Source organism: Rousettus aegyptiacus, unplaced genomic scaffold, assembly GCF_014176215.1.
Source record: "Rousettus aegyptiacus isolate mRouAeg1 unplaced genomic scaffold, mRouAeg1.p scaffold_m13_p_4, whole genome shotgun sequence".
Taxonomy (NCBI): Eukaryota; Metazoa; Chordata; class Mammalia; order Chiroptera; family Pteropodidae; genus Rousettus; species Rousettus aegyptiacus.
Window position 1 is genome coordinate 44077942 of NW_023416307.1, and position 16354 is coordinate 44094295.

Here is a 16354-nt window from a genome sequence, read left to right on the forward strand (position 1 = left end):
ACTGTGCTCTTTACAGTCTTTGCTGTTGTGAGGTTGGTGTTTTCATTGTCAGCTTCCCACATACAGTTAATTTTCCTTGTGTTGCTTTTGCTTGCTGGAGTATCGTCATCTTTCAATTGATCAGAAATTCTTCCTATTTTAAAAGACCTGACTCAGATCCCACTTTTTTCTTTATAGCCTCTAATACTACTGGTTCGTCCGAACTCTCCCTCCTTGTCTCCTGACTATTGACTGGGTAGTGTGGTAAAATGACGAGAGCTTAGAGTTTAGCGTCAGGAAGCTCTGCTCTGTTGCTTACCAGTTGCATCACTCATCTTCATATGCAAAATGGAAATAACTTAAGAAGTTATTCTAAGGATTAAGATAAAAGAGTATAGAGTATCTCAGAGTATCTGGTTCATAATAAAGGCTACCATGAATCAGTTAATGGATAAATAAGTTAATGATGTTTCATTTTCCTGTTACTTAATACATGTCTTTTTGTGGACTGATGTAATTATATACATTAATATTGACTCCAGACTATATATCATAAAGCCAGAATCATAGTGTGACATGTGGAGACCCGTGGAAATCATTTAACATCACAAATCATAATGCTTCATATCTTAAAGGATCCAAAGCCAGGCCATCTTTCTTTTGAAGAAGAAATGGTGGGGGATTAGATTTCTTAAGTGAACTGCCCAAGATGACACAGTTAGTAGGAGAGCAGACCGCAACTCCTACTGGAGGATTTTGGACTCATAGACCTGAACTCATTCTATTATCCTCATGTTCATTCCCCTTTTATAAACTGTCTGAAGATTGGTTCACAGTTCATATTCCTCTATCACCTATAGTCTTTATCTCATTGAAGGATATCAAGTTGATATTTGTGGATTGATTTATTAATTGATTCTTTGTCTTGTCAATAGGAATTCTATAAAAAATCTATGGAGTATATGTTGTACGTGGGCTTATCCCCCTTTTGGTGCTTTTGATGCTGTTGTAATATGCAGAGGGTTCAACATGTACCACTTCTGTGCACTGGCTCAGGATGGGGAAAGGAAATGAGAGAGGAAGTTATATACATCGCAAGCAAAGCAAGCTTTTCTATATTTAGTCCTTGCTACTGTTTGGAAAATACAACTTTGTTCATGGCAGTCTGGCATGTGTTTCCTTAGTGCCATTTCAAAAAGGGGAAAGATAAATATGGGAATTTTTTGTAGTGAAAATAGTTACTCAGTGAAATCACATAAGTTCCTTCTTTTTCTCTTGATGAAACCTCAAACCCACTAGGCACAGATTCCTCAACCTCAACTATGCATGTCAAAAGCCCATGCAGAGTCAGCAAAACCCAGTACAGCAAGATGTGCTCTGGTGGCTGAGAAAGACAGGGCAGGGAAGTCAAAGGGAGAGAATGGTGACACCCCTTGATCAGTGGATGACTTGGCCAGCTATCAGATTATTGCCCCCTGGAGGAAACTGAACCTAAACTGCATAGGAAGAGAGACACGTATCCTTACAGGCCTTCCCTTAAATTGTTCGTTCTGCCTGAGAGTTTCTCTCTGCTGTCTTTCTGTGGTAAAAATTTCACTGAGTGTTTTACAGCCATTCCCCCAATTCAAGTAAATGAATTACTTCTCTTTAGTAGTTTTGATGACAGTTTTGGGATTTTCTCAATCTGAGGTTATATTAGTTATCATTAGGGAATAATAAAGACACTTATGAAGGAGAATAAAATTACCCGATCTCTATTTCGGTGGATTTCTATAATATAGCAGGACTTAACTGTTCAAAAGTGGCAATGGTAGAATGACTTGGGGTTGACTGCAGGAGTCTAGTGAGGCAGACAAGGACCTGAACGGGGACAATGGCCATGATCATGGTGAACGGGAACTGGAGTTCAGAGAAGTTTGGAAAGATGGGACTATGGTACATGAAGGGTCCGGGCTACTTGGCAGGATCCTGACTTTTTTCAAGGGAGAAATATTTACCTTCTATCCTAGTGTTTGCCGAATAGGAAGATCCTCTAAAAAACCAGAACTCTGAGGCAAGGGCGATGTGAACTTTTTCCTAGAGGAAATGTTGATACCACTGAGCAAAGACTGCCTCTCATTATTGAGAGGTTCTATACAGTCTTCAGACATAAACAGCTCTGCCTAGATAAAATTGTGGCAGTAGGGTGAGAATAATACATTGCTATAATTAATGCTAATTTGTGGATATTGCTGTATTGTTGTCATTGTTTTTAAATTGAATATGTATTAAGCTCCAACAGGGTGCTATGAATAATGCCAACTTATAGTTGATTTTTCAGAGCACTCAGAAGAATTTATAAACACCAATAAATGGAAACTCACAGCACCCCTTCGAGGTGGTAAACGTTGTCATTTCTACAAACGAAGGGAAATGAAGTAGATTGTGTTTGTTCTGTTGGCACTGTGGGTGAGAACGCAGAACTGTCGAATGACAGAAAACTATTTTCCCTGTTCCCAGGAATTGGGTTAGAATATGTTAGTAAAGAATTTTCCTTAAATGCTTTTGGAGTTGTAGGATTTTAATTAAATTGTTCTAGTTATTGTTAGCATTTGCGTTAGCACCAGGCAACCAAGTTCTAGGCCGACAGATTTTAAATTTAGTGTGGAAAGAATTAAGAGACGGATGAAGGGCTTGTTAAATGCAAATGGTTAGGCCTTGCTCCCAAAGATTCAGATTTGGAAAATCTGGGAGGGGGACTAAGAATGGCAACTGTGGTACTTCTGTCCGCAGAAGAGGCTCAGCTTACCTTTAAAACTTCAGCCTTTTTCTTCTGATAGGATCAGTCTTCAGTCACTGAAATGTAGCCTCACTCTGAGACCAAGACTTTCTGTTTAATAGTTATAGGGTCTCCTAGAACTAACCTAGTATAATCCCATAATCCTCTCATTTACAGAACATACTGCTAGCCAGTATTTATAGAAGACCTATTGCATACTTAGTATTCTATTGGACACACGGTTCTCAGGACCTTATGCCACCTAGTTGTCCCTGTGGGGTTTATATTATTACTACCCTATATCATGGGAAAGCATTAAAATTGAGAGGAGGTATGACTTTGTTGAACATTTCACTGCTTTAAATCCTTTTAATTTAAATCTAGAGAGGGACTGGATTCTACTTTAAGTTTGAACCACGGATAGGGACAGAGTCTTTAAACCTGGTCTAAGTGGAATACATCATAAAGAAAAAAGCTCACACTGGATTAGGAGAGAAGAGGGAAGGAAAGGTAGATATGACCAGTTCAGTTTTTCACTATTCCTGTTATTTGACTTGTTTCTTTAAATTAGAGGAGGTATAAACTATGGCTGTGTAAATAGTAGTCATCTGATTTATCGCTTGACTCTGAATATTCTATGAAAAAGGAAACATTTCTCAGGAAAGCCTCAAATGAGGCAGAAACAGAATTCTGGAGTAAGGAAAAGTTTTTGAACTTTAAGTAAGAATAGTGAAGCTTGAGACAGCATCATTCCTTGACTTTTTTAGACTTTTTTCAGCCTTTATCTAGGAAAATAACAGTCTTTTTAAAACAGTCTGTTAATTTATATTCCCGAGATTGCAGGCAGAAATGTTTGTTGTCTTGTGGATTTATATTCATTCTCGATTAAAGAGAGATCAATAACTTTCTGATATGGTCCCCTCCTCACTTTTTTATCAATGGCAACCTTTTTCATAAAAATAGGAATTCCTGCTGGGAGCATTAATGTAAATTCTCTGTGCATTGCTTAAAATATATGTGATTCATACCATGTGTTTGTTCCCATATCAACACTAAGTTCCAAGATACAATTACCCCTGCCCACTCTCTCGTTCGTCATGGGGACTGTGTTTACCCTTTGGATGTCTGTACTGTGGATACCAGCCAAGCTTCTTCCATGCCAAGGGTTTACACACCTGTATAATCTGACCACAGCTGACCTATGAGTCTGATCTTCTTTTATTTTTTTATCTAAAAGAACACATTATTTGCCAAGTATTATTGCATGTTGTGGTGCTCCCCCTATGTCTTTATGCTTAAGTGGTAAATATCAAATATTTTTCTCCATCCAAGATTTTCTCAGTTTTTACTGCATTCATGCAGCTCTCTGATTTTTCTATTTAGCTGCTTTGGCTCCCCACCCCCTGCCATGTTTGCTCTAGCATCTTGTGTTTCGTATACTTTAATATTACCTGCCTGCTCTATAATATAGTTATTTGTGGAGAGGCTAATCTCTATGATACAACACTAAGCACTTGCAGAGCAGAAAGCCACTGATTCCCCATCCCCCTTCTTTCTTATTAATTCTTGCTGTTTATATCAATGTGTCCTGAATATTTGATAGATATTTGTGGAAAAGAGAATGAAAACTGCTAAATGGGAGGCTAGATGGCCAAAGAGAGGATTGGAGCTTGGCTTTTAACTGTGGTTACATTCATGACCTAATTTGTGGTAACCTAATTGGCCTGTATAATCTCAGTTTGAGACTAGAAGGCAAGACCTTTCCCCTTTTGAATTTCCAGCCTGGTGTCATGGAAAATGCAAGAGCTGGAGCTTTGCAGCAAGATATTTGAGTCTCAAATTCCAATTCTTCCATGTACTACCTGAGTGACTTCTCTTCGACCCATAGTATCCTATTTTGTAAAATAAGAATAATAATACCTCTAATCTCTGCGATTGCTGGGAAAATCCAATGAGATAATATTTAAGAGAGTGCTTTTCTAAACTTAGACACTTCTCTGTTGATAATGGGAGGGTAGAGGGAGCTATGATCTTCTTTTTTCATGTTCCCAGAGGTAATTGTGTCCAAGGCTGTGTACAGTGGATTGGGTAATTAGCTAGTAATGCAACTGGCTCATAGACTATTTCCCAGAACTGTTTTAGAATAGCAGTTTGACCAAGAGAAAACAATGATTAGATTTGAGATGATTATTAGGGAACTGATGCATCTTTTATTGCTAGAAAATATGATTCCTGTCATTTTCAATAATTCCTCCATATTTCTTTCTTTGAAATAAGAACTGATGTGTGTTTCGTCTTTTCCTCTCCTAACTGCTTGCTAGGACGTTGCCATTGTCACCTGTCTTTCTCCATTTCCATTAATTAGCTAGTGACTCTTCAAGAAATACAACTGAATGCAGCTTCCTTTATAAAAATGTCAGTGACTTTATTTTTGAAATGACTATTTCAAATCGTATCTTTCTAATAATATCTGCTCTATATCTTCTATATTTTCAACTGTCAAAGTAACACTTAAACGAAATAGAAAGAGTAATTTGATTCGGGTAAATGGCTATAAGTGAAGAAACATTATCACCACCCACTTAAAACAAAACAAACCTTAAGCTCCTTATAATATTCACAATATTGCATTTATGTGAATGTGTTGGAATAAAAGACCTTTTAATCTGGAAGAAAACATAAAGATCAAGTCTAAACTCGTCCTTTTGCTGTTGAGAAAACATACGTTTAGGAAGAGAAAGTGATTTTCCCAGGGTGACTGTCCTGAGTTATGGCAGAAACAGAACAAAATGCCTAATTTATTGCTTCTCTACTCTCTTTGCCTACCCATCCACCCCACTGTTCACTAAAGAGAATTCTATGGTTGTGCTGGGTAGGTAATGAGTATTACTTTTCTGGTTAAACATTTTGAAATATTAAGGGCCATCTTCTGACATAAGCTTACTTGTAAGTTTTTTAGGAGAGAATGATAATACTCTTCTTTTACTTGAGAGTTTTGAGTGGTAGGACTGGTTCTGGGAAGAGTTGATTCAGATCTTGTGTCCCATCCTTATCTGTTGGATTTGACCATTAGTAATCACGTATGCTTTTTGGCCCTTTGTTTCCTTTTGGTACAATCATGAGATTGGAATAGATGCTAGTTAAGATTCTTCCTATTTCCAGTGTCTGTCTACGAATCTACGTGTGCCCACCCATTCTGACATTTCTGGAGCACATGTTTGCACCTCTGTGTTAGCACAGAATAATGAACTTGCTGTAGAATGGACTCTACTCCTACTCTCGATGTTGTCGCACTGTTGAGACTGGAAATCCTTGGACAAGGCCTGTGTTCTCCTCCACAAGGTTTTCTTGTCTGGAAAATGGGATAAGAGTAAATTTCTGCTTTTTCATGGGTTCTTAAGAACCGTTGACATAATTTATGAAATATTGTTTTGGAGAAGATGTTTCACATTGTAAGGTATTTAATCCTTTTACTGAATTATTATCCCAGACATCTAAATTTCTTCTTTGGGGGAATTTTGTTATTATTTTGAAGTGAAAATGTGCTCAAATTCCCCTTTTAGTTCTGTTTCATGAGCCTGAATTACCTTTTCTATGCTAATCACCTATATTCACATTTTCCCATTCTTTATCTGTAAGTCCTGATTGATGGTGCTTAGCTCATAGAATCAGAACCACTAATGTTTAAAGAAATTTCTTTTCCATTTCGATAGCATGCCCATTTCATAGCTCTGGCTGTTTCAGATGGAATGCTTGACATAGGAACTGAACACTTGCCTTGTTTTTCAATTCTGGTACCATTTTGAGGAGTCAAGAAAAGATTCAAGGAAAAAAAAAGTTTGAGGATGATGAGCCAGTATATAAAGGTAACATCAGATTTCTGAGTATTCAAACATCCGCTTCTAGTTGTTTCTATTGCATTGTTGAGGAATGTGAGAAAGTGGCTTCTGCAATTTATCATACTCCAACTGATTGTCCCTTCATTATCAAAATGCAATATAAACCTCACAGCTATCTTCTGTGAGGGTTTAAAACAAAATCAATAGCAAAAATACCTGGCATGGTTTTTTTATACTGCATGTTACAGTGGGGACCAAAAATATTTTAGTCAGTCTATTTAATTCATAGGTTCAAACTGTTATTGCCCCCCTCCCCATTAATGTTTTCTTAATAGAAAATCAAACTTTTTTTATCTCTCCTTTTTAAAACTCTTCTACTGAAGCCCCCAGCAACTAATTTTACTTTACATCAAAATATTTTTAAAAATTATATACTCAATTGACTGACTGTGTCAGCAGAAGCTTAATAAAAATGATCACAAAGAAAGAAATTCATTGATTATCTCCTTAGCTTCATCAAAATAGAAAAGTAACAGATAAATGATAAATACGGTTTGTTGTTTATAGATAATACAGCTTTTTTAGTATTCCTTCTGTTATCACCAACATTTTTGTTTTGTTTTTGTTTGTATTTTACTGATATTAGAAAAAAGGGAATAATGAACTTTACTGACCATAACAGAGAATAAAAATGAAGTGAAATTCATGCTGTGGTTTTTTTTCTTTTTTATGCTGTGTTCTTAATGTTTAATCATGTCATTGAAAAAAATCAAAATTGTATGTCGAAAGAATGTACTCTTATGGGTAGTAACATTCTAGGTTTCCATAAGATGAGAGAGTTTTATATTCCTAAGCTATCAGGGAAAGCTTTTCTCCTAATGAATCACAAAAGGAAGTCCAGGCTTGAGTAGTGTTTTGCAGCTTTTGGTATTTGTTATACATGGGGTCTGGAGGAATTTCTTGAGCTTTTCGAAACATGATTTAAAAATCGAGGATTTAGTCCTTCGCTCTGATGTTTGTTTTTGTTCTGTTATGTTTTGAGCAATCACATACAAATCTTAGCTCTTCACATCCCCCTTCTGGGCTGTGTCAATGTGATTGCTTGCCCTCACCAAAGATTCTGGGCATTGCTGCTGATGAGGTCAAGCTCATATATATTTTGAGTGATGTGAGCTTCCTAGGGCAAAGATTGGTTCTTAATTAATTAGACCATTCCCGTGACTTTTTTCTTAATAGCCTGAACAAGAGCTCCCTTTTTAACAAGGTTGGTCTGATCATTAGGTTCCTGATTTTTTCTTTCATAGTGGTTAGTCCTATTTCCCTAACTCAAAATGGAAATGAATTCTTAACAAATAGATTGTTATTATGCTAAGCAGGATCCATTTATTTCCATTCACTAATAATGAGTACTCCCACCATTTTGCAAGCACCGATGCAATAATCAATTCAGGCAACGGTCATCTATGGAGGCTAAAACCACTAGGTGAAAGGTTCTTGATGAACAGAATATTAACAGAGTCGCACAAATAATTTACTTATTTAAAAGAGAAGAGGACATTTTTATGCTGGAGAAATTTGGTGGACTCTCCTTTAATCAAGTCATCACACTTGATATCACCAAACTGGGCTAAACCAATATCATGAGCTTCCTGATGTGAGGCGGTAGGAAGGACACAGTGTCGTGCATTATGATATCCCTGCCAAAATTGTTTAATCTGAATCTAATCATCAGACAGAGCCAGATTGTTGAACTTTTTATAAGATGCTTGGCCTAAATTTTTTTTTTTTTTAAAGTCAGTTTCATGAAAGACAAAAATAGACTGGGAACCTGTTCTAAATTAAAAGAGACTAAAAAGGCATGTCATCTCAATGTGTGATCTTTGATTGCATTCTGGATAGGAATTAACAACAGTAGAGAAAAGGACATTACAGAGATGGCTGGTGGAATGTGAGCATGCTCGAACATTAGATAATACTGCACCCAGGTTAAATTTCTTGGATATGATAATGGTATCTAAAAATTAGATGTTCTCAGGAGATGTATGTGAAGGGGAAGTTTCTACAACTTTTAAAAAGTGGTTTAAGTGCAATAACAAACAAAATATGTACTTTTTAGTGTATTGACAAAAGGTATAGTATGTATTGTTATTGTTAAACACTTAGCCCTTTTTCTTTTCACTACCTTTCCGGCTCTTTGCATCTCAGTCAGGGTTGGAAAAGACCTTTGAGTCCCCTCCTAATGCTTCACTGGAATCTACTTATTCCTTATATCGAAGGGTAGTTATTTCTAAGCTTTCTAATCTTACCACATCTATGAATATTTTATATATAAGCTGTAGAATTTTCCCATCGCCTTAAAAAATAAACAAAGGTCATCTGAGTGGCTTTTCCTATCTTTTTGTTGTTGTCATCGTTATTTGAGAGAAAGAGAAAGAGAGAGAGGGAGAGAAGGAGGTTGCGCAGTGTGGTAAAATGCTGGCCATTGATGACTCTAGTTGAAGGGCTTGTGGATAGGAATTTATTTTACTACTTTTTCAGCTTCTCTGTGAGTTTAATTTATTTTTAAATAGGATATTTAGATATAAAAATGAATGAATAATTACAAATGAATACTCTGTGATAACTCACTACTGGTTCTCCTTGTCTATCATCTGTAGTTGGCAGATTAGCAATATGTAGGCTAAAACATGCCCCATCTAAAGTCAGACTCGGAAATGGGCTTCTAGGCTTTACATTTTGGTTCTGGGCTCTGTTTTAAAGTCTATTCCAATGTATTTACAATGGGAGAGTTATCACTCTGTAATTCTACTCATGGCACTAAGAATGATGACTTTCCAAGTTACAATAAGCCCCAATTGTTTTGGTGAGCTTTTATCATATACATATTATTGAATGAGTGAAAAGAAGTTTCTTACAGAAAATAATAGCTTATAAACCGGTTATTCATGTGGGTTTTATAGCTATTAGTAAAATGACACAATCATTGAACACCTTTTGTGCCTTACCTCTCATATTCTTGTTCCACCTTCATACATCAGCCATTGCTACAGCAACCACCTCTGCGTAGGTATGACTTCATGGCACTTTGCCTCAGCTGCAATACCTTTCTCTCACTTTCTGTCCCGAGGCTTCTCTGCTACCACTCTACTTCTTGGGACAAGTATGACAGAGTTTATAACCTTATAGACAACTCAAAGGAGTACTGGAGCCTAAGGATAGATAATCCTGTGTTTTTCACCCCTTAGGTGGGAAGATCTGAGGCACATTTCATGAGGTTCCTCAGAAGGCTTTCAGGAGAATGGAGCCCTAATTACCTAGCACCTTTGAATTGGCTTTTCCTCCTCCCCTGCTTCAGTACTGTTTCTTGGGACCGACATGTGAATCTATGGCTCAGGCTTTCCTTTTTGGTAGAACCTGGACTAAGATAATGGCATCTCTCCAGTCATGGGTGAAGAATATGAGAATTATTATTACAATGACCACTAAATAGGGTTGTGTGGTATCCAGCAAAGGCATTAGGCAAAGAATCAGGAGAATATTCCTTGTTGCTATTTGGCCTCTGGCATGTTATTTAACTATCAGCTGACTGGTTAATCTTCAGTGTTAAGGAGTAAAGGAGAAGACTCGTTGGTAAATGTGCAGGATTCTGTTACTAGTTATAGGACTGTGGCCTCTGGTATCTAGTATACATTGCTGAGAGCAGCAAGATAGTTCCTGAGTCTGGAGGTGCTGAGAGGGTAGGTGAACAAGCCAAGAGAAGGACTGGTTGGTGGTGAGACTTGAGCAGGACTTCAGTTAAAAATAGAGACTCTATAGTGAGAAAGAGGCCTATTCTAATCCCTAATGGAGATTGAAATTTAGAAGCAAAACTCTCACCAGAAGGTCAGAAGGTCAGGTAGTTTAGAAGCAAAGCTCTCACCAGAAAGTCAGGTAGGGCAATGGGAGAGGAAGGGTGTCTTGGTGCAAAAATCTCACTGCATTAGTCTAGAGCTTATTACATTTTATTAATCTAATATGAGAAACTAAAAAAGGGGAGTATTCCCAACTCAGAGGGATAACAGAATAAGGAGGCTAGATACCAATTGAAGTCTTGCATGTACAGGCTAGTTGCACACTATAATTAGTTATTTTATTGTATAGCTCAGGATAATTCTGTGACTTTTGAATCTCTGTGGTTGGATATTCCAGTGACTTAGGGCATGGGCAGTTAATGTACTTTCTGCCAGAGTGCAGATGTTGTAGACCTTATTAAATCATGTCTCTTTACTGATACCCCCAGGGAACACTTAATGAATGATGCTTCCCTTAAGACGAAGAATAATTAACAATAGCTACATCATTCATATTAATTTATAGTTGCTGGTTGCTATAATTAATGCTATTTATGAAAATCATCATAATTATAGCACTTGAAAATTCACAAAGCATTTTCCTATTCCTTTTTTTTTTTTTTTTGTCTGAATCTTTTAACATCCCTCTGGCTTAGGTAAGGCAGGTGATGTTCCCTTTGTTTTATAGATGAGGAAACTATGGCCTAGGAAAGAATTTAAACAGACTTCAATTCAACACCCTTACCAGTCTATTGTGCTGTCTATCAGTATATGGAAAAATGTTTATCACATTCGTATTTATTATAATGTTATATCTGCACATAAGAGAATCAGGTTCACACAGTTCTCAGTTGCCTTCTATAATAAGACTGTCCTACCTTTTCTTGTTTTACCAAGACCCAGTGCCAGAATAGCCACATGAATCTTAAATAAAATTTTTTTCTTAGTAATGCCACAATATTTAATAATTATTAATATTTATTGGGTTAAAGATGAGCTAACCTCTGACAGACAGAGGAATTAACACTTTCAAAATATCTGTTCCTAGGGCAAAGCCCACTGGCCTTATAGGGTTTGGTAGAACTGGAAATTCAGACTCTAAGAAAAATAACCAACATGTCATTTCGCTTCCCCCCGCCCCACTTTTTGGCTGTAGCAAGGGAGCTGAGTAAAGTCTCTCCTTTTTCACAAAGGGAACCTTCAGATCTGGGCTATACACTGGGAGTTACACAGACATGCACAGATGTGCACAAATACGCACACTGAGCCCTTTGGTTCCCTTTCTATACCGTGATATATGCTTTATATACTAGACTAGAGCATCCATATATCTTTTTGTACCTTTATCTATTTTTACCCAAAAGGGGACCTATGCCAGAGTCTGTCATTTGGGGAATCAGTGAGAAACAGAACAAAATTTTTGCCTTCATGAAGTTTACATTCTCCTGGGGGAGATCAGTGAAAGACAATATATGTCAAATATAATGTTAGATGATGATAGATATTGTTAGAAAAATAAACAGAGTAGGTGAGGGCATAGAGTACCATAGATGGGTCATGCACATACATCCAGAATGAGAAAATGATGAGAAGGCTGCTTCAGATAATGTGATAAATGATACAGATAGTTAAAGAGAGCTCACAGCAAAGGATACCAGCTACCTCTGGGGCAGGCAGCAGTCATCGGTTTGGTTCCATGGAGCTGGGGCCCTGGCTTCACAGAGGTTGGTGTTATCCACGTGCCTGGGATAGATCGAGTCCGAAGGGATTAATTCATGCTTGCTAAATTCACAAGAGAGTAACTGACATACCAGATCCCCTTAGGGCTGTTTGAAGCTGAGATTTAAATAAGTTCCAGAACTCTGAGAAGCTGGTTTGATGAGCAAACTACTAGGAGAAAAGAAGCTAGTGGTCTTAATAAGCAATTCCATTATGCTATTGTTGCTTGATGCAGCATATTGACTGAAAAGATAAGTTCACCTAGAGGATTGTAAGATTTAATGCTAGCTTTTCAGGGTATTCTATTTTTTGTTGTTGCTGAGGATATTCTGGTTTCTTGGCTAATGCCCCTTCTAAACTTTTCCAGACACTTTCCTGATTCCAAATCCTAGGGCCACTTCGCTTTGTACTTCCCTGCCTTAAGTTCTAGGCAAACTGTTTGTTTTCTTGAGCCTTTTCACAATGCGTGGGCATGGGCTTGTAGCAGTGTAATTGTCTTCCACTATTGATTCTGAGTGTAGGTAGAAGTCAGTGCTTCTGATAACATGGGGCATTAACATATAAAATACACAGAGCTCCAGCTTCAGAGTCAGTGACCACTGGCTCATGCTTCCTGTGCAGCTCCTTGGCCGGAACTCTAAGCAGTCTCATTCTAGTTTATTTTTCAGGCTCATTGCTTGGGATGTGCCTTCTTTCTTTCTAACACAGACACACATAATACCCACTGATTCCCCGCTGATTCCTCTTCCTGGAATGTAAGTCTCCCACCCTTGCCCCTTCCTGCTCTAACTAAAATATCATCATCCAAAGCAATGGTTTTTGAACACAAAGAGCTTGTAATATCTTCCCAGTTGAATCTGCTTCCCGAATAGAGGATGGAGATATTTATTTCCTTTTACCTTTATACTCATCAAAAAATAAGTGTGTGACATTAGGAAAATCACCATATATCTCTCAGCTTTCTCATTTGTCATAAAAGCATAATTCTACTCCAGACTATCTCACTGAGGTTTTATATGTAGGGGGGAAAAAAAAGTGCAGAAAAGCTTGGACAAAGCCATACCATAACTTGAGAAATTTGAACTCAGACTAATGTCGATGGAAACTAAAAATGTCTTTTTTTAACATGTCTATGTTGCTTCTGGCAGGGAAACCCTGGAGGCAAGACCCTTGAGGAGAGACGCTCCAGCCTGGATGCTGAGATCGACTCACTGACTAGCATCTTAGCTGACCTCGAGTGCAGCTCCCCCTACAAGCCCCGGCCCCCACAGGTAAGAGCTTCCCGGAAATGTCTCTAGATTGCCAGCTTTACAATTATCTGAAAGAATAAGCGGCTGCTTATAGCCCTTCCTTTTTTTTTTTTTTCCATCTTCTCAGAGTCAATCAACGATCTAAATTGTCTTTTTATTTAATAAAATCAATTCTTAAATTGATTTTATTAGTATTTTCTTTAAAATATGATAACACCACTGTAGAAAAAGTTTATGCAAGATAATCCTCTTCTTATTCCATAGCCCTGCTCTTTTTCTGGCCTTGCGTATGTGGATGTTTTGTTGCACGTTGTTACAGTCTTAACAGATAGGATTCAGCATGGATATGCTAAAGTTAAAGTGAAGACTGTACCTTTTAAAAGAAATTACTTATGTTGGATATGTAAGGTGGCTTTTGTCTTTTAGTGGTGGTTGTATGTAATGCTTTGAGGGACGTGTTTGTGCGTATTTTCTTTGGAGCAATTTCCCTGCCTCAAATTCCTAAGAATGGGATTTCTACATTGGGGGGGCAGGGTATGACCGCTTTCTTTATTTTCCTTTCTGAAACTTCCAGTTCCTCCTTAGTCTCACCAGATTTGGTGAGAGCAACTAATCTATGTTTTTAAAAAGCACATGGTGCCTTGTTATCAATTTTTATTTGTTTGTTTTGCATTTCTTTGATTACTTTGGATCTTGGCTATTTTTCTTCATCTTAGTTTATTATCTGCATTTCGGAAGCTGATTTTCCATCGCTGGTGGTCATTTCCTATTTCTTTCAGGTCTTGAGAAGGTAAAATAGCAAATCGACTGAAAGACTTCTGGTCCTCAGAAGACAGCCAGTAGAACTCTAGTTGCAAGCATTGGACTGATGCTATTGTCACTGTGTTGTTTGGCTCTTGTGTTTGACTAAGTGACTGCATACGGCACTCTTGAGTTTCACTCCTGTTCGTGAACAGCAGCTCCTATATTCACAATGGTTCCTTTCACGAATTTGAAACCAGTCCTGCTTCTCTGCTGTCAATCATTTCAACAATGAACTGTGCATAAGGTGACAGTGCTTTCCCCTTTAGACATATTCCCATTACCTTTTCTAGACACATAATGGGACTGTCAGCTATATGGGAGCACATGGCAAAAAACACTCTGCTCTTGGTCCCACAAGACCTATCAGTAGTGGAAATGCTATTTATTTCTGTAAACATGTACTGAGCTGCAAGTATTTGGCAGATGCTGTGGGCTTTGGGGGAACTGTTAGGTAAAGAGTGGATGGTTGAAAGAGAAAGTATAGGACCAAGTTGTCACCTGTCAGGGCCCAGGATCTAAGTCAAACCATGGCACATATTATGGAACCATAAGGAAAAAAGTGATATATACCTTTGAAGGTGGCAGAATCTGAGAAGACTTATCAGAAGACTTGTGTGTTCAGTTGGAGGGAAGGGCAGAATAGTAATATTAGATAATGACAGTGATGGAGAATAATCTGAGCCATAGTCAAGGAAGCTCCAGGCTGCCAGGTGGCTGTGGACAAGGCCATTGAAGGCTTGAAGTGGCTGTAGGCCTGGAAGATTTCTTAGTGACAACCTGGGGACAAGTTTGAATGTCAGATTAAGATTTTGGCCTATCTTTTATAGATAATGGGGGAAAGTTGAAGCTTCTCAAGCAGAGGAAAGCTAAGTTTCATTCTGAAAAAGGAACATGGGAAGAAAGATCAACTTGGAAAAGATGCAGGAGAAATGGCCCAGGTCCGAATAATATTCTCCAGTATGACCATTGTTTGATGTTAAACATTTTTCCTCTTCTACTCAAGCAAATACTTCAAGCTCAGTTTCTCAGGCTATCGAGGCCACAGACTTTGCCACTGCACTCACTTTTTAAAAATAGGGTTTTTCTTCTTAATCTTTTTTTTTTTCTCTCCTCAGATCTTATGCCATAATATATACTGGAGAAATTCTGCTTGGTAGTTTTTGCTTAATATAGCCTTCATTTTTTAAGACTGTGTCTCCATAGGCCTTCTATAAGCTACTGCATTTTAATAGGTTTACTCAGTAGCTACATTTTTGTTTGAGCAATCTTATTGTGTACACAAACTCATAATCACTAACATTTGTACAGTGCTTTACTCATTATAAAGCACTTTCACATACACTCACTTAAGTAAGACATAGATATCTCAGCTCTGAGATATAGATGATGTGCTTATTTTGACGCTGAGGAAACTAAGGTTTAGCAGATTAGTTACTTGACTTTGGACACGGGACTATGGTGTGAGCACAGCTGGACCCTGAATTAGATATGTTTGATTTTACGTTCTAGAACCAGATTGAGAGAGTCAGGATTATTTTTAAATGGTTTTACAAATGACAAAAACTATGAAATCAGTTATATGAGTAACAGTGTCCCTTGAGTATGCTTTCTCTTAAAGAGAAAAATATTCAGAAGGTTAAAAAAATTAATAATGATTAACTTTAAATAGAATAAGTTGAGAATTAAGGTAAAATCTACTTTTATTTTTGGAATGAGATTGTTCCATTCAGAAATTAAAGAGTGATTCTTTTCTAACTTTTTTATTATTCAAATTTAGGAAAGCAAGAGTTAATTGAGAAATATAACTCATCCTTTTGAATTATCTTCACTGTGGTGGAACTGAATTAGATGTGTTAGTATTTATTGGTTCACATAATGATATGTTGTGAGAATAATAATCACACACTTAAAATATTAAAAATATATGCCAAGAAAAGATGATGTCTGTAGTAGACTGTGTCGTGCTGTAATTAAAAGGTACTTGAAAAGTCCTAGAAATGTAGACTGTTAATGCTCAACTTTGATGTTTTTATTTTTGATCCAAAGCAAATTGCAAAATCCATTGAGTCACCTGACTACTTAAAGTAGGCTAGTAGGTCTGTGAGTCCTCATGATTCAAGCATATGTTATATGTTTTCTTGAACCCACCTCTGAATCACCTTTGTAAGGCTGTTT

General features: G+C 37.4%; 1 protein-coding gene across 17 annotated transcripts in view; it reads left to right on the forward strand.

The window, feature by feature from the left end:
- Nucleotides 1-16354, forward strand: part of LOC107505903 (LIM domain containing preferred translocation partner in lipoma) — a 607668-nt gene that overhangs the window by 276491 nt on the left and 314823 nt on the right. For all 17 annotated transcript variants that reach the window (XM_016136314.2, XM_036219277.1, XM_036219274.1 and 14 more), the window contains one exon: nt 13274-13396. In XM_016136314.2, the coding sequence (XP_015991800.2) occupies nt 13274-13396 (123 nt within the window). The remainder of the gene's footprint in view (nt 1-13273; nt 13397-16354) is intronic.